The sequence below is a fragment of the Malaya genurostris genome, chromosome 2 (genome assembly GCF_030247185.1).
Source record: "Malaya genurostris strain Urasoe2022 chromosome 2, Malgen_1.1, whole genome shotgun sequence".
In the NCBI taxonomy this organism is placed as follows: Eukaryota; Metazoa; Arthropoda; class Insecta; order Diptera; family Culicidae; genus Malaya; species Malaya genurostris.
In genome coordinates, this window is record NC_080571.1 from 313,996,627 (window position 1) to 314,019,908 (window position 23,282).

At 37.0% G+C, this 23,282-nt stretch overlaps 3 protein-coding genes across 4 annotated transcripts in view; 2 read left to right on the top strand and 1 right to left on the bottom strand.

Moving 5' to 3' along the window:
• Positions 1 to 1,517: 1,517 nt before the first annotated feature.
• On the bottom strand, positions 1,518 to 8,293 carry LOC131431159 (ranBP-type and C3HC4-type zinc finger-containing protein 1-like). 2 transcript variants are annotated; one of them, XM_058596709.1, is made up of 4 exons: positions 8,160 to 8,293; positions 7,316 to 8,104; positions 6,947 to 7,200; positions 1,518 to 1,603 (listed from the first exon to the last, which is right to left on the bottom strand). In XM_058596709.1, exons 1-3 carry the CDS (start codon positions 8,187 to 8,189, stop codon positions 6,985 to 6,987), a joined length of 1,035 nt encoding a protein of 344 aa, XP_058452692.1. In that variant the 5' UTR covers positions 8,190 to 8,293; the 3' UTR covers positions 1,518 to 1,603; positions 6,947 to 6,984. The 2 variants fall into 2 exon arrangements, with proteins under 2 accessions (XP_058452692.1, XP_058452691.1); XM_058596708.1 differs by lacking the exon at positions 1,518 to 1,603 and having other exon boundaries at positions 6,560 to 7,200.
• Positions 2,074 to 6,322, top strand: LOC131431158 (DNA excision repair protein ERCC-5). Its single transcript, XM_058596706.1, has 5 exons — positions 2,074 to 2,275; positions 2,331 to 2,506; positions 2,566 to 3,948; positions 4,016 to 5,168; positions 5,249 to 6,322. The coding sequence occupies exons 1-5, from the start codon at positions 2,188 to 2,190 to the stop codon at positions 6,253 to 6,255; spliced, it is 3,807 nt and encodes a 1,268-aa protein (XP_058452689.1). The 5' UTR covers positions 2,074 to 2,187; the 3' UTR covers positions 6,256 to 6,322.
• Positions 8,294 to 13,813: 5,520 nt separating the features above from the next.
• The window catches only part of LOC131431160 (sodium- and chloride-dependent GABA transporter ine), a 66,784-nt gene continuing 57,315 nt past the window's right edge, over positions 13,814 to 23,282 (top strand). The window contains exon 1 of the mRNA XM_058596710.1: positions 13,814 to 14,868. The gene's annotated coding sequence lies outside the window, so the exon portion shown is untranslated. The remainder of the gene's footprint in view (positions 14,869 to 23,282) is intronic.

Genomic DNA, 23,282 nt, shown 5'->3' on the forward strand with positions numbered 1-23,282 from the left:
ACTGAAGCTTCTTGTGCTTTTTCAATTTGCAATCGTAATAATAAACATAAAAAAATTCAGAAGGGTCAAATATTTGTGCTGGAGGACGAGGAGCTTAATTCGGTTTGAGATTCATGCAACTGACTTCTGTCATCTAATATACTAACCAGTAGATCGTTGATGCGTCATTTATACTGAATGCAAACTGTGTCGATCGCAATAACAAATAGTGTCGATCGCGATGACATCTGCAATTATTCGCCACGCTAAATGAGCACATTTTACAAACAGTTCAAACGCGAGCCTTTATATTTATTTTCTGTACTGAGAGTTAAAACTCCCCCCGCGGCAGCGCCCCCGCAGAAATCAGCTCTGTCTATTGAGGGCGTTTGCCCGGATTACCCTAAGCTAGCGGCTATCCCTCAGTTAAGTCCGAACGAGCGTCAACGAGGTCTGACAGCAGAGATGTCCATCTCCTCTGTGTGACGAAGAGTAAACAAAATTTCTCCCCTCGCACTGACAACTTCAACGAGAGCTCTTCTCTTTCACATATATACACCACTGTTGTATGAAGTGTGCACGCATCATGAGTGTGTTTGTTTATTTCCTTTTACCTCTTCCACTGAATCGCACCAAAGTGCTAGAGCAGAGCTAATAAACTCTCAGAGGTGGATGCAGATACTTTCACAGAGGTGTACACGCCGGTGAGCATTCTGGTGTATGGTTTGCGTAGAAGAAGCGTGGGACACGCAAAATCAGCAAAATAAAACAATTTATCGTTAAATTTTCTGTTTTCATTGCAAATTTTTCATAACAAGGCCAGATCTACTCTCTATTAATTGAAGTTCACAGAAGTGTTCGCTCACCATCACGCGCCAGTGATCACTTGGGTGTATTTAGGCGAGAGCACGTGAGAGCGATTCGTGCGAAGATTCTCTCGCACCAGCTTCTTTCAACACTAGCACGCACTCAAAGTCTGTCTGTCTGGACACTGAGAAGAAGTGCGCTTTCCTCTTTGTGTGGAGCAGAAAAAATGTATCCGCAGTGTTTAATTGAAACCTACGTCCTGATGTATCACTCTAGTGAAATGCCATCTCTGTCTGACAGCAGGTGGCGCGTTTGTCCCGATTACCCAAAGCTAGGGGCTATCCCTCAGTTAAGTCCGAACGAGCGGCAACGAGGTCGGACAGGACGTCATTAAAACCGATGAGGCGTGGCCGCATTAGACCTTTCAACATCGCAATAAATTAGAACAAATTCTATTAAGCAGCATGTTGATCTGTTATGCCAAATTATCATTATGCCAAATAACTATTATGCCAAATAATCATTATGCCAAACGGTATTATTCCAATAATAATATTCCAACGACTAATGCCTTCGGGTGAATGGTTTTCTGGACTTTGGTACATTCTGGGAATTTTATTCTGGATTTTATTACTTTCTAGAGTTTGTACTTTTGGAGATTATTTCTTTCTGGGCAATTAATTTCTCGGGAAAAAGCTTCGGTTTTTTATTTTCTGGAGAATAGTTTTCGGGGAAATATTATACAATCGAATTTGACATTTCGCCCACCAACTTTTATGTACAAGATTCAATGCGGACTCGCTTAAAGGTGACGTTCCTGCAAAAAAGGATTAGGCTTATAATTTATTTCGTTAAATGTGAGAGCTGGATATCGTGTTAATATGATGTCTCTGATTCTAGTCATATTATATACACATAATATGGCGAAATACTAAACGGTTAAAACCAAGGATGAATAAACGTTTATTCAAGATAGATTACTTTTCTTAATATCAAGATAAATCGCGACGTCATTTTGTGAAATAATTTTCACGAATCGGAAAAATAAATGCAAATATGGAAAATATTTCGAATTTCTTATGTAAAAGGAATACAACCCTGTCATTTTTACCTTTTCCTTTAAACTCATATTGTGGGATGATTGTTGAAAGAGTGTGAACGACGACGAACGCGAAAATCAACAATGCTGAGAGAACTGGTGAGAGATGTTATCGACGAAGAGAGTGTGTAGGGAGTGAAATGATTTCGATGAAACTTTACCGCTTGAACTGAAATGTCAAACATGAAAACACAAGACAGCTGGCGGTTGATGAAAGTGGTGTTCATTGTTTGTTCGCCTAATTTTGTCTGTAAAATGTGATTAAAGAACTTCCTCTGCATTTACCGCTGAAGTAAGTAATAATGGGAGTTACGGGCTTGTGGAAGCTTGTAGAACAATCGGGTAAACCGGTTCCGTTGGAGACATTGGAAAATAAAGTTCTCGCTGTTGGTAAGGCGATTGAATATTGTTGGTAAGGCGATCGTAATTGTATATGTATTTATAGATATTTCGATATGGCTTCATCAGGTTATCAAAGGATTTCAAGATTCCAAAGGAAGTTCATTGCCAAATGCACACATTTTAGGTCTGTTCAATCGACTGTGCAAGCTGATGTACTATCGTATAAAGCCTGTCTTCGTGTTCGATGGTGGGGTACCAATGCTCAAAAAGCAGACTATCGTAAGATCGCTTTGTGCATTTGATTTCAACTGTATGGTTCATTGTAAATTTTCCAATAGGCCAAGCGAAATCAGAGCAAAAGTAAATATCACAACGAAGCTGAGCGCATTCAGCAATTGCTGTTGGAAACACTTGCCAAAGAAAAAGTGGTGCAGCAAGCGTTGGGGTCTGCCACTAACTTACTGATTTCACCCACAAAGAAACCTGGAAATAGCAGCAAGGATCCAGGCGAGCCGGATGAAATGTTCAAGCTACCACCTTTGAAGGAGGATTCTCCATTCAAAAACACCGACAAAAGCATGACGGATTTGGACGACAGCACCAGCTCGTGGGACGAGAAAACCTCAAAGAGTTACTATCATCTGAATTTAAATGCAATTGATGTTACGAGTGTTCATTTTAAGAACCTTCCGGCCGATGTTCGGCACGATATTTTAACTGACATCAAAGAAACCAGAAAAGAGTCTTCCTGGGGAAGGTTGCATGAACTTCCTGTGGAAAGCAATGATTTCTCATCATTTCAAATGAAAAGGCTGCTGAAACGGCGTACGGTGCAAGTTGAATTGGAAGAAGCCGAAAAAGAAATGGGAGGTAAATGCCTTTCTTTGGCGGAATTAGAAGCACTGCTCTCAGAGGAAGGGGTTGATACTTGTACCGACAAAGCAGCTCAGAAAATCGCATCCGATGAGAATACGCGCTTTTTACTGGTTCGTGACGTTCAGAAGGCGATCGAAAATGCTAAGTTAAAAGAGGAACAAGAAAAAAATGCTCCTAAACCACCGAAGCTTGCTAAAATTAAGAAACTAGATGGTAGTCAGGAGACTTCAGATGACAAAGATATGGATGAGGAATTGCAGCTGGCTATTAAAATGTCTCTCATGCAAGATGTTGATCCAAATGTAATTGTTGATATTGATTCGGAAGAAGTTCGCATGTCGAGTAAACAAAAACAAATTCTTGGAAATGCTGCTTTGAGTTTAGCTCGCAACTACATGGTCGAATATGGTGGCATGTCTAATGACGATGTCCGAGAGTTGCTTCATCAAACACAAGTAGTTGATGCAGAGGATGAGAAGGAATCTGCTACGCAACAGTTTGAGTACAATAATGCGTCAATTTTGGAGGCAAATGACCAAAAGAAAATTGAGGAAGAGGAGCAGCCTGTGGATGTTTCATCCGATACTGATTCAGATTTCATCGATGTTCCAGCGGATGATCTGAATGATTCTATGCCCGGATTATTGCTTCCTTTGAATGCATCTAATCACCTCAAACCGCACTTTGGTTCTATAGTAGATGTTACGTTGGATGATTTGAAGCAAAAAAAAGATGAGGAAAACGTCCTTGAGGTTTTTATTGACGAAAAGAAGCTTGGAGTCCAGGTTGAGGATGATATTTTTGCTGACGTTTTTGAAGGCAAAGTTATGAAAGACGATATTCAAGTGGGTGTTTTGGGATTAACTTCTACATTTAACATTAAGAAAACCAAGCATTATTTTTCCATTTTAGGAGAAACCTCTCGGAAATACCGAACAAGCTTCTCGTTGTCCAAAATTACCTGCTATCAAGATCAAAAAAGTCGACGATATAAATGCCAGAGTGAAAGAAGAATTGGATCGACTTAAAACTGCCCCACCAGTCATAGATTTAGATAAAATCACAATAAATATTCCCATTGAAGATGGTAACTCTGAAATGGACCTCTTGGAAATACCCGCGCAAACGAGATCAGAAACTGTGCACCGTCATATAAAACAGCAACTAGAACAACTTAAAAAGCAAAATACAACAATCAATTTGGATGAAAATGGCGAAGACAGTGACGCAACCGTTGGCTACTCACCAATGAAGGAAGTTCAAAAACTATTGGAAACTTCTGAAAATTCGCAAATCAACGTTATTCAACCATCTGATAGCGGAGTCTCTAGTGCAGTAACCGATCAACCGATACCATACGGAACACCTAAAAGAGGCACGCTGGAGCACCTCGTGTTAAGTCGCACTCCCGGTAGTGATTCTAAAAAATCTGAAGCCGACGAAGACGTCCCGAAGGTTCCAAAACCATATTTCGTTAACAAAACTCCGCCCTCGTCGTCCAAAAAACAATCGTCCAGCACTACGCCAACAAAGTCGTTGAAGGTATCTAAGGAGTTGTTTCCGGAACCGGAGCCGGAACCAGTTCCTTCAACTAGCAAAGCTCACTTGGAGACCTCTGCAACAAATCTTATCAATGAAATGGCCGACAGTCTGAAGGACAACAAAACTCCACTAGAACTTAAACGAATGGCATTGAATCTTGCCCAGGAGGAACGTGAACTAGAGAAAGAGAAAAACCGGCAAAATCGGCTTGGAACGTCCATTACCGATCAGATGCAGAATGACTGTATGGAACTATTGAAGCTATTCGGTGTCCCTTATATAGTGGCCCCAATGGAAGCGGAAGCACAGTGCGCTTTTCTGAATCAGATCGAAATCACCGACGGAACCATCACCGATGACAGTGACATCTGGCTGTTCGGGGGAAAGAGGGTTTATAAGAATTTTTTCAACCAGCAAAAGCTGGTGCTAGAGTATACGAGTGAAAGTATTGAAAGTTCGTTCCAGATGAACCGCAAAAAGTTGATTCAGTTGGCACTTTTGGTCGGAAGTGATTATACAACAGGTACGTAGCAAATATTGCGGAATTACTTGGAACCAATAGCACTAATAGTAGTCTGATTTGTTTGCGCTTTTCGTTTCTAGGAATTCATGGCATTGGTGCTGTAACGGCTTTGGAAATTCTGGCGTCATTTCCAGTTACCCCTGAGAAGGAAGGTGAAACCTCTGAGATGATGTCGCTCTTGTCTGGGCTCCGAAAGTTTCGTGATTGGTGGAATCACGGGCGGAATAACACCGTCGGTACCCGTATAGCACTGAAGTCTAAATTGAAAAATATCGAGTTCTCGGAGGGATTTCCTAGCATGGCTGTCGTAGAGGCTTATCTGTATCCAACGGTAGATGACAGTAAGGAAGCCTTCTCCTGGGGCTATCCCGATGTAGATAGTTTGAGAGATTTCGCCAAGCAAAAATTTGGTTGGCCTGTGTCCAAAACAAACGATATTTTGCAACCCGTTCTGAAACGTTTGGATGAACGCAAGTCGCAAGCATCGATCAAAAATTATTTCAAAGTCCAAAGTGCTGTTTCTTATAATCAGGTGAAGGTAAGTAAGCGAGTTCAGCACGCTGTTGATACCATGGCGGGAAAGATAGCGGAAGACACGTCAGGTACTACTAAGAAGCGGGTTCTACGAAAGAGGAAACCAGCAAAATCTGATCTGACGCAGACTAATCCTAATGAAGAACCGATCTCAGAAGTTATATGTCTAACTCAGGACAGCGAAGACGAGGTTGTCGTACAGAAAAAGGAAAATAAACGCAAATCAGCTGTTCCTAAACAAGGCAAGAAAGGAAAAAGCAAGGCAACTCCAGTGATTACTGACTCAACAAACTGCGAATTCGATAAACCTTCCACCTCACTATCGAATATTTCGGGAATTATTTCCCATATAAACGACCAATCCGCTGCAAAACTTGGCGAAGTAACGGCAATTGATAAAAAGAAAGCAATCAAAAACAAAATACCTGATTTCAATCCAGCAATTCCCCAACGACTAAAAGACGAAGAGGAAATGGCCAGCAGAAAACAACGTGCTATCGAACTGTTCAAAAAGACCCAAATTGAAACGAAAAATAAAAAGAGTCGGAAGTGATGTACATTCGTCTAGTCTAAAATTGCGGAGGATTTAAATTAAAACTTGAGCTAGATACCGCATGAAACCTGTTGAATTCGTATTCGTTTGATAGATGACATCCTCGGCTTTAAACCAGCAGGCAAAGTAGATGTCTTATTGAAGCTAGATAATTGTTGATGTCCGCCCTAAGCTTTCAAAGCATTTAGGTTTGTATTTCTCGCAATCAAATATAAACTCCGTTCCGTCTGTTTGGGGATTGCTTTAATTTGCGTTTGCCTTAGCTCTTACATTGCGCTGATTGAAACAAATAATTCACGCCGTACGTAGCTTATGTGCATTTGTTTTTTGTTCTCCGGGAAACAGATGATTACAAACAATCAAATCACTACTAAACATACTTACTGGGTTTGTCTTTACTTCGAATTTAACAGAATTACTGTTTTATAGTTGTGTCAGTTTTAAATGTCTTCGATTTTCTTGATTCTATTGCATGCATATTTCATGTTGGTGCAAATATGTCAAAGAGAATAACATATTAAATCATTGCGGCATTTATTGTGTAAGTTTAGGTTTTATTTTTTTTTCAATTCAACATGTGTTATCTTGTGGATCTTGCATAGTATGAAATATACAGTTTATGTTCCATATTTGCATTATTTAAAATGGGAATTCGAGTAGCAATTCTGAAATTCAATATGATCAAACGCACCTTATGGGGAAGAAGACGTACTGCAGGTCTATGTTCCTCTAGTTTCGTGCTGTCCATTGGAATGCGTTCCTGCACATACTGCACGTCATATTGTGACAACCTCCATTCTTCGTAATTGTAATATTACAGCTGGGGCAATGCATTGCTTCGCCGTTGGACACTAAATTCTGTATAACTCGCTCCGATCTTCGACTCTCGTAGTTTCCACTCATTCTGTCCTTGTATTCTTCGCAGTCCATGTCTGGATGAATAGCCTTTTTGTAAAGTATAATGAAGTTATTTTTTGTAAAAAATTTTTTTAATTAAGCTGAATACATAATCTGACCCATACAAAAAATGCTAGAGAAAAATATGGTATGAAACACAAACCTCACAGCGCACACAATTATCGGCATAACAAACAGGACATTGGAACGTTTCAACTGTGGCTTCGACCAAACACCACCCGTTGCAATTTGGTGTTCTACAGTGGAATGCATCTTCAGCCATAGTCTCAACTTTCGCCAACGAACGACCCACATAGGTGCTGTAATCGTCATCGTTTAACAGAGATTTTATTTCACGGTCTTCAATCAACTGTTCACACGTGGTCTCATTATCACGGAATGGACAGTGTACTGAGACATCCTCCGCAAATTTTATCGAGTTCGATAGACATTCTCTACAGAAGGAATGAAAGCACTCCCGTAGCGTAACCCCTTCATATTCAGCGAATGTTTCAAAACATATTGGACAATCAAATTTCTCTGAGTTGGGAACGATTGAGGCATCCGTTAAAGCTACGAGTAGATCTAGATCAAGAGGAACCATCTGGTTCGCCGATTTATCTGTATCATTTTGTTCAATTGCCTCGAATACACGTTTGTGGAAATCATTGTACTCATGCGGACTCAGCAAGCGCTCTATTTCACTATCCATCAGCACTCCTTCGCATTCGTGGCGTCCCCTAGGATATGGACAAATTACCGTTGCAACCTGAAGTAGAGAGTTGCGCAAACATGCTTTACAAAACGTATGTAAGCAATTAATCAGAATAATTCCTTCCGCCGAAATGGTCATCTTATCGCAAAGGTTGCACTCGGTTGACGCAGTATTTAATACTATATTTTGATTTGACAACTGCAAAAGTCGTTGATATTCTCCACCATCATCAGGCATCTAAACGATATCAAATTTATTACCAAGCTTTGCAATATGAAGTACAGACAAACACCTTTTCAATTATTTGGTCGGTTTGATCCATAGTTTGTCAAAATTGCAGCTTAAGGATGTACTTCTGAAATGATGTACTATTCAAGTGAAATAAAGTAATAATTCAAAAACTAGTTAGAAGGAATGATATTTTATTTTTCACCACCACAAATCATTTTAATTTAACATGAACGGATAGCCTTGTTTTGAAATTTTAAGCTCCAGTTACACATTTACTTATTCGATATACACGCAGAAAAAAAATTCTGTGAATATTTATTCGAGAAAAATTTCTTACCGATTCATTCCATTTCCGTACATTTTAACATAAAGTCGTCATGTTCATTTTTACCTTTTTTATATATATATATAAAAAATAGGTATAGAATTCGCTCAAATTTTAGAAAATTTTTCCGATGCTTGGAGGGCCGAGTGTCATATACCAATCGATTCAGCTCGATGAACTGAGCAAATTCCCGTGTGTGTATGTGTGTGTGTGTGTCTGTATGTGTGTTGTCAACTAAGAGGTCGAGATCTCAGAGATGGCTGGACTGATTTTGATCAAACTAGTCGCAAATGAAAGGTCTCCCCGTCACCCAAAACGCTATTGAATAATTTTGAGATCGGATGTTTACTTTTTGAGTTATACGAAATTTTATGTCGAAATGTTTTTTGACAGTATCTGTCACATTTGACCTTGAAAACAGAATATGTTTCCAGACATAGATTTCGCACAGTAATAGCTATTCAACAAGCCATAGATTGGTAAAATCCGTCCATTTTTAATGGAGATGTCGATATTATTGTGTAAGCGACCTACTTACATTACAGCAATAAATGCTGAAAAAACATAACAACCATACACCATTCGAATCAGTTCGTCGAGATCGGCAAATGCGTGTGTGACAAATAATTTCACTCAATTTTTTTCGGAGATGACTCAACCGTTTTCTACAAACTCAGATTCATGCTCCTAAACAATGTTCCTGAATTATGTTTGGATCCGATTTCTGGTTTCTGGAACTACAGGATGATATGTGAAACGAAATAAAAAATGTGGACCTATTTTTCCCGTAGATGGCTGAACCGATCTAAAATTCAAATGAAAAGTTTTAAGATCCTGTAAAACATCTTGCTTTTCAGCCAGATCCAACTTCCGGTTTAGGGGATACAGGATGATTAGTATAAAAATGTATGTTTCACAAAAATTGATCAGGTTTATCGGGTTTACAGATTTGGATAGTCGATAACCAAATAAACTTATCTAGTTTTAGTGGTATTCAGTTTTCGATTCGGATTTAATTCGCACTACGATTTCTCAAAGATGTTTATACTGATTTCAAACATTTTGAAACAAATGGAAACTAAACAGCTCCTCAGGTGAATTTATCTGACCTTAGCTAAACCGATCTTCGAATCCCGGTTCCTGTATCGAAGCGTTTCTCAAAGCTCAATCGTTCTCTTAAAAAAAAGCCAGATCTACGAAGACAAAATTAATTAATATTATCCAATTCTGGAATTACAGAATAATGAATTTTCAAATTTCAAACCGGCCCTGGAAGTACCTTAAACTCTAAAGTGGAACATATCATGGAATGTTCAATCGATTGTCACACACACGGTCATTGAAATAATGTCACGAGAACTGAAACACCGAAGAATATTCATGCAAAAAACACATGCGGATTGATAAAAAAAGGTATCATCTCACTGCTAGGTGGATTAAGCATGTTTTTAACAGTATTAGTTTGAGTTCTGTGAGATTAGTGGGTTTGAGGCTTTCAGAAGGGATTGTGCGACATTAAAAAAAGTTTAAGAAGAATTGCGAAGGATTACTAGCACAGACTAACAGACAAGATACTCAAATTAGATTCTTCAATCATTATAACGGTCATTTCGAATATTTCTTTAGTTGGGACAGTACTCGTATATGGCATGATGGCGCCACGTTACCCTATCAAAAACATCCTGTCTGTCATCTAGACTGTGTTTTTTTTCATTTACCAACGGAGTTCCCATTCATACAGAATTACCTGTAATGTATACGTACAGATTTAATACATATTGCCAAAACTTTATACAGAATTATGCCTACTTCCCATCCTTCAACGCAATACAAAATCGAACCCGTATTGTTACAATATTTACTTACTTCTGGTCTGCCGTCATTTAATTTCGGGTGAAAATTACCAACACAATCAAAAATAGTCTAGATGAACAACGTTGAAAAAAATAAATGGTTACCTTCCAATATCGCTAAAACAGTTTAATATATTATCAATCCAATAACTTATTGTGACGATTCATTTTCAAATATTATGATGAAATCAGGCATCCCTGCAAGCAGCTGATCGTTGTTGACAAACGAGGGGGAACCAACTAGTAAAAAAACTTTTACATAACACAAGGGGTGTACCGATAGTATATAGTTCGCGCAGTACAATATAGGTGGAACTAGTGGATCGCGAAAAAATATTTTTATAGGCATTTACTCATACTGTCATGTATGTTAGTCTGTGTTACTAGTTTAGAACTTTTCAGCACGGATAGAGGGTGCGAAATAAGGTGATATTTCAGATTAGCTTTTTTGTCTTAGTAAGTCCACAGTTTGAAGTGATTTCCAGAGTTTAAAGTAATATGTGGTCATAACCAAGTAGCATGTTAAAAAGCGTTCCTGTATTTTTCTACTTTTTTAATTAGTTTATATTACTATTCCAGTAACTGTTGTGTTATGAAAAAGCGCATTTTTTCTGTGTTGTGCAACATATCTTTGAGTTCTTCCGTTATTACGAATACTTATTCTCAACGATTGTGCAACTTATATAAAAACTCATACGTCGATCCCATCACAAAGGAAGTAATGAAATCAGCGAAAAACCAAATGTGAAGCTCGTGAAAAATATTACGTAATGTAAACAAGAAATGGGATGATGTTTACAAAAACATAACAAAGTAATTTCTAATGAATTAGTTTCACATTTGATTTTCAATGGAACTGCTCTTAACACAAACACGGATTTTGTAAAATAATCTGCACATGAAAATTGATAATGCTACATATTGTAGAAATGATCTTTTGTGTTTTTGTAAACGAAAAATCCACAACGAACTGAATTTTTCTATAAAGGTGAAACATGCATTCGTACGCCCGAAATTTTCAAACGCCTTTGAATTAACGGTTTTTGATGATTGTACACCAATTTCTGTGAAAATAACAATATTTTTTTATGAGAATCATCGGAAGGGTGTTCAAAATACGTGTATTCATACATTCTTAAAATTTTCAGACGATTCTTATCAAACTAATGCGTTATTGAACCTAAAAAATCTCGAAATGAGTTTTTATTGAATATTTTTCAATATGGCATCGAAGATAGCAGTGTGTTGCATAGAAAATGGTTCATCCTACGTAATGATTTATATTATCAAAATAGCAGGGAGCATGTTGATATTCCTTAAAGAAATGATCTACATTTTGTTTTTTTTATCCGTTTGACCCTTCTAGTTAAATTAAACAACAATACAGTATAGTCATTCATCTTAGCAGGCCCGACTTTTGTGAATGGCACTGTAGGTATTATTTTGGTAAGCCCATGTGCTGTAGTTGCAGAAACAAGTTTCTCAAGCGGTAATATATAACTATGAGAGCAACTATGATGAACTTAACTTTTTGTTCAATATCTTTAAATGTCAGGTCTGCTCATTTTTTTCGCGAGATGAAAACCGAATACAAATTATCTAATTGATTTTGGTTTTCATTGCGTATATAATACTGTATTTCTGCAACTTTTATGATTATATTCTCATGTTTGCAAGTTTTGCATTCATTTCCAAAAGATAGATCTTGCACAACTGTTTTGCAAGTTTTGAATTTTATATCATTGTTTTTCTACATCTGAAGAAAACTGCACACACTGACCTAAAAATTCATGACTCATGACTATGCGGACTCAGCAGACAGATATTGTTTACAGTAAGGTTTTCAATTCCGCTTATCATTTTTTGCCTTGCGGAGAAATTTTCTTCCGCAAAAGATTTATATCAATTGTGACGTATGTTATGTCCGATACAATTATGACAACCGTTTGGACAATTTTTGACAATTGTTATAGGTACCCGTTTTACATGACGATGTGAAAATTTTTGCAGAACTTCTATAACTGCTAGTGAAACATGAACTAGTTGATGATTTGCTGCACAATTGTTTTAGATGTATTAAAGTTGTTCTACAGTGATTTTTTCGGTAGTATTGTGGAACTTAACAGTGATAAGTTGCACAACCAATTTTAATATATTTAAAAACCTTTCTGAACATATCTAACATAAATAACAGTTCTAAAACAATTGTAGAACATCTTGAAATTTCAATAAGTTGCATTTGCTATTTTGGAAGAGACATTTGCTACTTGGGCATAAACAGAACTGACACATCTAAGGCTATGGAAAATGAAGTGGTTAGAGGAAGAAGAAATTGAAATGGTCGAAACGGGTTTTCTCCACCACTGCTTAAAAGTCAATGGCAATTTTGTTTGGAGATGATATGTAGAAACTCACAAAATGTCATTCTGAATATTTTTTGATAAGAAATTCAAATGCTTAGTATCCAGTGCAGTACTACCAAATACAAATAATTTGTATTTGGTACTATCACAGAGAACAGACATCCAAGCAACTACAAGCTTTTTCAAAAAACGGTGGAAAGCAAACAAGTGATTTAAAAAAAAAATTACCCTTACCAACGATTTTGCACACAAGAATTACCTTTGTAAGCATGCTTGAAAGCAAAAGCCCATAAGTGATTGCTGAGCTACTGGAAGCGCCTATATAGACGAATTGCTACTTTGCCAAACAAGCGATCAAATTCTTCCACACATTGAAATCTCTACTTGGATGTCTGTTTTCTGTGGTGCTATAACCAGTGCCTATGCCTAGAAAAATAAAAAAAAATATGCCTTTTGCACAAATCTGTTACTTTGTAACCAGAATACTGAATGTTAAGGAAAATGTTATTAGTCTTACGAATAGCTTTTTCTAATATGTGTCAGACATAAGCAAAAATGATGTATTGACGAGAAAAAAAAACTCCTGTATCTAATGTCAACAGATAAACCTAAAAGTGGAAACATATTAAATTTTATGTGTAACAGTATTTTTTCAGTATTTTCATTCATCGAGAAGCAATGATCATTAGCATTTGCTTTTTTCTTACTAATCGAAATGTCATGAAACTTCACACATAGTCTTTTGAAAGTTGGTACTTCATAAACGTCGTATGGATTTGAGAATGATATCGCTATCTGTAGGTCAGTCATACGACTTATTGAGTAATGTGTTATTATTGATAGATCTATGCATGATCTTTATCGTAAGTAAATTATTAATATAACACTTTTCTGAGGAACAAACTTATGATATCGAAATTTGCTCAATACATGACATTTATAATTCATTTTTCTTGCGTTATCGAAGATTTTGTATAGATTTTGTTGATAATAATTTCCATTGTTTCACTATTGACGGTTCTACCCTAGTATTGCATACCAGTTCGCTCAATCTATCACGCAACGCAGGTAGTTACTCTCACAATGCTATTCGGCTTAGTCGGGTTCGTGAGGAGCACAAACACTATACTGGTACAAATGAAAGCAAGTTAGATCGAATGTGCGCGAGTGAGTGTGGACAAGAGAGAAAGCCTATTTAGCAAATACTTCTAGTAAAAGATACTAATCGAGTGTTACTATCCATCGATCAGACTAGTTCCGGAGATCAGCGCGCGCGTTTCGTTCTATCAGCGGTGAGTGTTCCTCGGAATGGTAAATGATCGATCGCGAAGGGGTCCAGATTCCTTCTTTTGGGTTGTGACTCTAGTAGTTCTATTAAGCCACTAGGAAGCAGATAACCAATCGTGCGCGTGTGTTGAAGGTAACGGTGTCAAATTCCGAAATGTAGACCATTCCTCAAAAATTGATAAGAATACGATTAGATTGCGAAGTATTCAATTCTCTAGGTGTGTCAGTTCGAATTTCTACATAAACTGCGGAAGGTTCAATGTTTGCACAGATCTTCGAAAGGAAGTGAAGACTCACTGCGTAGCAGTGATGACGATTAACGGTCATAAAACAGACGAATTGAAACACACATGGTGGTAAAAATAGTCAACAAGTGTCATCCCCATAAGTGAAAAAACGTCACATAATCGGCAAATAAACGCCCCAGTCTGCAGAAAAGAATACAAGAGTGGCAATACTCGACGCGGCTAGATAGATTACCGACCCATTATAACATGAAAGAATGAATATCGTGAGACTGTGTGAAAGAGTGGAAAAACTCAAGAGTTGTGATACAAATCATATGATAGCGATATTAGCGCTAATTAATAGCTCTCTAGGTGATCGTAAATTAAGTGCGCATGGTGCGGCAGTATCTTTTGTGTAATTCTATGCAGTTTGACCGATTGTTCTTTCATCTACAAATGGTGAATAGTGTCGAACTAACGATGATCAGTGATTCCTGGATTAATTGAGATTTTTCCGTGACAAGTGCTTCGATTGTTTTCGTGATCAGTAGTTAATTATCATCCGATTATCGAGAACTAACTACCGTAGTGTGACGACACATTGTATAAATCATCTAATTAGTCACGAATCGGCCAGGTTTTCGTTGTACTAGCCCAAATACATGGATTGCAGTCGAACGGTCAGCCGATAGGACCGGTTTCTTATCTCGTGAAGGTGAGGTGATGTTCGTGTGTTCATTCATTTTTGTTTGACTACTTAATGTTCATTTCATTGACAAATTGACACCTGAATATAAACGATTGAATAGTGATCTTAATACGAAGTACGTTGAATCCTAGATGCAATGTGGAATTGTGTAGGATTTTGAAAGTAAGCACTAATTTTACTTGAATACTAATACCTAATGGAAGGCCTTATTTGTGTTCCTAACTATAATTCGAGCTTAGAGCGGTAAATTTCAAAAACATTCATGGTAGGCTTTTCTTGGTATAGGAAGATTGCACAACTAGTGCTCATTTCCGGGATTCGAAAATCAACAACTAGTTTAAGACATCAGTATTTCTCCTGCCCAGAACTCGGAACTGAAATCCAGTTCAGAACTTAAATCAAGTTTGCAACGAGTTTCTCCGATATTTTTGAGTTTGTTGAGAATAACTTATATTTCTCCATTGTAATTATTTTCGAGCCAAATCATTACTCGTCTTTGACTGAATTATAGCGTATGCCAAATCTGTCTTATATGACTGTGAGCCCCAACCTGGTTGTGCAAAGTTTACTGAATAGTTTTGAGGAATTGGATTTTTTCATGTCCATAGGAAACTCTGTCCGGTGCGTCCTGTTTTTCTGTTGGATGTGTTTCCGCAGAAACAGGACTACAACTGAATTCTGCGCCGGAAAGATAAACCAAAGCATGCTTGCTTCTTCTAGTCAATTGTGCTGTCTCTTCATGTGTTTTCATATGCAAAGCAAAGTCTTGGCATTACATTCCTTTTGTGAAATTTGGCCTTTCTGTTTTAACAGACTTCGCAGCCGATACTTAGTGTACAGAATCATTGCATGGATCCGACTGACACTAAGAATCCTTCCAGGTCGGGGCTCGAACATACAACAGCTGGCTTGTAAGACCCGCGTCCTATGCATTGAACTGCCATATGCAGGGTAGTTTAATTGGCGAAATAATTTCTCCGATTAGGAGCTAACAACGAGTTCGAGTCCCGTCTCTGCGGTAACATTTTCGCGGTTTCCATTACATAGTTGCATTCGCATGTCATTTTTCCAAACTGTTTTCCCCGTCTGATACTGGCATAATTTAAAACTAGCTCAAGGCGGCTCTACGTCTTAACAAGACTGAAACAAATTGACTATAAATGCATTTAAATGACTCCAAGTTAGGGAAAGTCATTTCTAAGAAAAATGAATGCACATTTCAAATATTTTTGCTCGTGTGATTACAAAGACGGAAGTTAGATTCGAATTTTCTTATTTCGAGTCAAATAGTCGAATAGTATATGATTCACCATCACTCATGAATACTCATGAAAGTCGCGCTCTAATACCGGAACCGGAAGTCGGGGACTTTTTAAAAAATTTCAAGACCTCTTATTTGCATCTTAGCTTGGAAAAACCGTTTAAGAAATTTCCAAGAAAATTGATCATATATTTGCACATATTACCTTGTAATTCCGGAACGAGAAGTCGGATAAAGATACAATTAAATTGCAAGGTATGGGGCCATAAGACCTTTTGTTTTAAAAAAAAGTGAAAATCGGTTCAACCATCTATGAGAAAAGTGAGTGAGTCTTTCTATATGAGAAAAGTAATAATATTATAAACTAAAACTCATTACTCATATTTGATGTTAGTTTTTATTTAGGGCCAATTAAAAAGTGAAGATCTTATCGCTAAAACAATTTTTGAGTATTTTTCCAATTTGGAGTTTATGAATATTTAATTAATATAATATGATTCTACAATTAAAAATCAATGAAAATATATTTAGCCATCTTCTTCCTTGATGGAGCTAATTTTCGAGACATTTAGACATAAAATGTAATACACTCAAAATTTTATTGAATTACTCCATTAGAACAAGTCTCCACATACAAGAACAGCATTTCTAAATGAAATATAGAATAACCTGTAACGTTATTAAGAGGTTTGGGCTGAGTGCACATAGCTATTTCTTCGTTTTACTTTTCACATTCGGCTTATCATTAGAATTTTATATTGAATTGATAACGACACCAAACGGTTTAACATAAACCGCTAAGCAAACGTAAAGGTAATGCCTGTAACGGTTATTATCTTTTAATAGTAGAGTTATATTCTATTGCTCAACTTCTTCACTTTTGAAACAACCTTAATCAAATTAACAACCAATTTGGATTTCGGGTTTGGTTACGCTAAATACAAAATCCCTGTGTACGTGGTGGACGGTGCCATAGAACTGTGTTTCCATGACCTTCCGCGTAGGTAAGTGATCAGTATGTTCGAAAAAATATGTCGCAGTACGAAGAAAGTCTTTCCATCGAAAGGGAAGTGTGGTTTAATTTTTCCACGTTATCTGAAATGGCGTGCGAGTGTAACGTAAGGTAATTCCGTTTTGCGTTATTTTTGGACAGAGCGGAAGGCATCCTTGTAAAACTCTGGTTATCTATGAGAATCAGCTGATTACATGCCTAGCAACTTCAGTCAATGTACAGCAAGGCGCACCTACAGCAATTAGCAGAGCAAACGGATGATAAAACGAACCGCGAACAAAGTGCTTCTGAATCCTCTTGCTCGTGGATGCTTCTCTCTCCCAAAAAAGGGTGACAACGAGATTTAATAATAAAAAGATCAGTTTGTCAAACAGAAAAACGGCTTTATCGGCCACGTAAAGCTTGTATAAAAAATTTTGTTTGGGCACACATTAGGAAAACCTTTCCAATTTTTAACCGTTTTGACACATGTTGATAGGAATTGACAGATAGCCATTTCATAGCTCTCTATCACCGGAACCGGAGGCCAGATCTGGATAAAATTCTACATCAACTTATGAAAACATAATACTTTTCATTTAGATCTGAGTCTGCGAAAATCAGTCTGGCCGTTTCCGAGAAATTGGAGTGATTTTCGGTTTGGAGCCCACGAGCACTTTTCCAGTACTTCCGGAACCAGAAACGATGATCCGGTATACCAAAAATCAACATATTTGGTTATTGTATGGCTATTTGAATGTATTTGGCTTGATTTTTGTATGTTATTGGAATTTTCCTGGAGATTTCTTTCTTCTTAACGAACGGCACTTTTTTAGTCTTCCTAAAAACTCTACCTTTATTTAAAAATCTTAAAACTACGTATAATAGTGTCATGTTAGACACGCGATTTTTAGATCAATTTATCTTACTCTTATTTACAATATGTTCCTTATCTCGTAGCAGGAATTTCTGGTCTGGCGGACGGTCTTCTGCAAATAGGATTAAACACTACAAATGATTAAGATCCTGAAACATAAGAAAGAGTAGAAACTCCTCCTACTCTCAAGCCAACAGTATTGAATTCTGTTTATTTTTACAGATTATCAGACTGTGGCCTGGACTATTTCTTTTATTTATCTTTCCTACTATCGGGTAGGCTAATTCAATTTGTCCCTACATAACACATGTCATGTATAAAACAAGCTCCTGAAAATGAGATTTTTATACTTGTCAGCTGGTAACTTCGGATCAGAAAGTCGTATTCGGATGAAATTCGGTAAGGTTATGTGGGGTTGTAAGATCTTTTATTTGAACCTAAGCTAGGGAAAATTGGACTAGCGGTCTCTGAAAAAAAAACGAGCGCACTTTTTTTTTATTCATTTTGCACATTTTACTGTGTAACTTTGGAACCGGAAGTTGGATCCAGATGAAATACAATATAAACCTATGGGACTATAAGGCCTTTAATTTGAGTCTAAGTTGAAAAAAATCGGTTATGTGGTCTCTGGTTCTTCATTTTTTGCACATTTTATCTTGTTACTCCCAAACCGCAAGTTCGATCTGGGTGAAATTCAACCTATAGGACGAAGAAACAATTCATTTGAATCGGAGTTTATGAAAATCGGTTCAGCCTCGGTTTTCACAGTTATTGCATATCAGTTTTTTTTACTATAGCTGTCACAATTGACCTTGAAACAGAATATGTTTTTAGACTTGGATTCCGCAAGGTAATATCTATCCAACTAGCCATAGATTGTTAAAATCCGTCCATTTTTAATGCAGATATCGACATTTATGTGTAAGCGACTTTTCTTCCTATTCCAGCAGTGGGAGTTTTGAGCGCTGTATGACAAAGCAATGCTTATAAGCAACGTGAAACACAATTTTTCATAATGTTACATACAATTGTTTCTAAATACCAAAAAGACTATGTACAGCATCTTTTTTTATTTCATTTTGCCTCGGACCGATTTTAGCACGGTTCGTTTTTGGCAACATAATCGTTCGAATATGACATATGTAAATTAGATGATGGCAAAGATGGCAGCATTTTCGAGTTGAAAACAATTGCATAATTATACTGATTTAAACTACTGACAGTAATGAATGTTGGAAGAACATAACACCAATATACTATTCGAATCAGTTCGTCGAGATCAGCAAACGCGTGTGTGGAAAAAAATTTCACTCAATTTTCTCAGAAATGACTCAACCATTTTCTACAAACTCAGATTCATACGAAAAGTTGTATGCTCCCAAACACCAAAGACTTCTGGTTCCTGAGCTACTGGATGATATGTCAAACGACATTAAAATAGTGCAACTCATATTTCTCATAGATGGCTGAACCGATCTAAGATTCAAATGAAATCTAAGAACCATCTAAGATTCAAATGAAAGGTCTTAGGATTCTATAAAACATCTTGCTTTTTTATCAGATCCAACTTCCGGATTAGGGGATACAGGGTGATTTGTATAAATGTCTATTTCACATAAATTAATCAGGTTTATCGAGTTTGCAGATTTGGATAGTCGATAACCAAATAAACTACAGTTCGCTTTCACATCTCATCCAAGTCAGTCGATATAACAAAACCGCTTACGTTCGGGACACGCCATAAGTAACAAGAAAGATAACGGCACATACATCACACAACTGGCGATAGAGCATGAAGACATTTTAAAGCAACTAGAAAACCGAACGGATGGGCAAACAGAAATAATCAGAGCATGGAAAAACAACATAATATTGGACACGATACCAGAAATAAACAGCAAAAAGACAAACGTCAACGCACCAACGTGGCGACAGGCAGTAGCAGATGTAATGAACACACGATACGCAAACAGCAAAACGATACACACAGATGCAAAAAACAAAGTAGGCACGGCAATAGCCGCCCTAGATACAGATACCGGAAAACACGTTGCAATGAAAATTAACCCAAACATAAGCATTTCAAACGCGGAACTTATAGCAATTAGAACAGCAATGGAAATCAGTCTAATGCAGGGGTTCCCAAACTATTTTGGGTCATGGACCCCTTTACTAAAATTAACTTAGGCCTCAGACCCCCATCAACAAATTCCTTTGAAAATTCAATTTCTTGCTTTTTTAATATTGATGTAAAATACTTACTGATTTCTGCTGATGGTCAAATAAACACAACTTTTTTAGCGTAAATATTTCAAATTACAACCTATATCAAACAATAGGGGGTCGATTTCTAAACCTCATTGACCCCCATAGTCCGTTTTCGTTTACGTCGACCCCCACAAAAAGTAGATCGACCCCAAGGGGTCTATATCGACCACTTTGGGAACCCCTGGTCTAATGAATAACTACGCAGAAACAGTCATAGTAACGGACTCAAGAAGTGCATGTCAAATGCTGAAGAATAAAGAACACATAAAAACAAACCACATTATAATGGAAATAAACAAACAAATTAATCAAGCGGTAGAAAAGAACAACAAAATAAGAATCCAATGGGTGCCAAGTCACATGGGTTTAAAATGGAACGAAGCAGTTGATAAATTAGCGGTGGAAGCAACAAAAGAGTTACAGCATAATTTGGAAACACTAACAATAGAATATACGATAATCTTGGCAAAACGAGTGAACCGCGAAAAATGGAAAATAAATATAAAGAAATCTCAGCAACCAAAGGAAAACAACACTTCGAATTCATGAAAGAACCGGGAAAGAAAATCTGGAGCAAAAACATGAAACTCACTACCCAAGAGAATATAATTTTAAACAGAGTACGCTCGAACCACTGTATGACAAAGGATAGACAAGGCAGCTGGGGATGGATAACAGGCACCTACTGCGACACATGTCAAAAAGAGGAAAACCTAGAACACATCCTATATTGGTGCGCCAAATGGACAACAATAAGATCAAAATACAAGCCACGATATACAAAAACCTCTAAAAGAAATATTCAAAAGCGAAAACGAAACTGAAATAAAAAGCATTGCAAGATTCCTGATTGAAACGAAAGTAGAAATCTAGACGACCAAACAAAAAATAAACACCCGAATAACAAGACAAAATCAAAACACAAGAAGGGCGAGATAGACCAACCATGGTCTTAGTCCACAGTTAAACGTACAAAAAAAAAAGAATTTTCATGCAAAAATACAATCAGCCAGCAAGTTGTTCCTGATTATACCTCCTATTCAGCGATTCTTTTCGGAAATTACTCTCATGGAAAAACGCATGCTATGTATTTGGGACGATCAGTTTGGACTCGTACGTTTTTAGTTCCTCAAATCGAGTGAAACCATGATTAAAATTCAGTATCGAAAACTATTTATGAGATTGAGCTGATCTCTTAAGGTCATGTGTGCCTACTCCAGACACAATCATGGATGGATTGGTGTCAACAGCATCGCACAGTAAACTTACGAAACGACTGCAAAGTTTGTTGAAATAAGCGACCGAACCCGCCACAGTTACCATAAATCGCGCCTTCCCGATCAGATGGTAATAATAGAATTATAACAACTGGAGTAATTTATTTCAAAAACATTTTGTAACAAATTTGCTGTTAAAATATCAAAAATCATAACAAAAAAGACAAAATCGTAACAGATTTTGAAACGTTTGTATCTCAATTATTTTTGAATTTGGTATAAATACAGAGGTCCGATAGCAGAAATTTATAGCAATAGTTGTAATAAATTAGATAGAATAATGTAGAGGTTTTGGTTAAAACTCATTTTTGTGCAGTAGGCGCATATTACCGATTTGTTAGATAGAATAGAATTTTGATCACTATATCTCGATATAAAGCAACGGAAGAACTCATTTTTTCAATTAATGAACATTATTATGACTAGCAAAAATAAAACAATATAACTGATTTTGTTATTATATTGATATCATAAGTTTTTACTTTCAACTGTTTTCATTTGTTAATTATCACAAAATAACACAAATTTTCATACATATCAACTGTTGATATATTTGTGCTATGATTTTGTTTTTGTGCATCTGATCGGGTTTCGATTAATACCTGTTCCGGTCGAAGGTACAAAACGTGATTGAACAGTGCTATAATAGTATGGATATACCAGAAATTCGTGGTAGCCACAAGAGATGTAGAGTTCTTCAGACACGATTACCTGATGCTATTAGGATGATGAGAAAAGAAGAGATGGACAATATTTTTAATAAAAATAATTAGCTGGTTATTTCACAATAATTTTAAAAAATGTTAGTTTCTATTCAAAGCAAAATTTCATTAAAAACATTTAACTGGTCAAACATCTCCATTCATCTCTTTTTCATGCAATACTAACTATGAGCTTTCGGTTTGGGACAATGACTTTGTATGTTATAAAGCAACGCAAATTTATCGACAGTGGCAGCCATCCATTACTATAGTTAGTCAGTCAGTCAGTCAGTCATTCAAGCAGACACTAATTATAGCATCAAACAAACAAAAAATAAGATAATAACAAAAATGGCATGGTCTGAATAGCGTTCGATGTGGAAGTGAATTATATGTCGTTGTTTGACAACTGGTGGTTTTTGAGTTGGTCAGTGAATGTGAATGGAAAGGTCAACGTTAGACTCCTATCATTATGATATTCTTTTTTCTTTATACTATCGGTTGTAAATCCACTTGTAATTGTTTCCAAGAACAGCACCTTTTGGATTCAGAACATTCTTGAAACAATAAAAGGATACAACATTGCTTCAAAAATCGATTTTAGAATCTATTCATTTCTCGGTTCCAACATCTGCGAACATCTATGTATAAATTTGTAGGAACATACTAAAAAAACTGTTAACAATCATGTTTGAGTTTTTAATGTGTTGACAAGTTTAAGTTCACCGCAGCCGAGTTCCGAGTCACCGGTCGTAGCGTATGTAAACATATGCTTACCGAAACATTCTCAAAATAAACCGACAAAACGCAGTTACTGGGTTGATGGCGAATAAAACCAACCTGTCGTTTGTCTGGCAGTTGGCACTTAATTGTGTCTGTCCACCGTTGTGGCAGACGTGATACCCTCCCATCATATGTGTACATCAGAATAGTGACAGTTCCCGTGCGCGTTGCGTGGGTGTTTTTTTTTCGCGATCGGCAGCAAGAGCAGACCAATAAACCATTCGTTCGGTTTCAGAGACTGTGTAAGTATGCGGAACGCAGG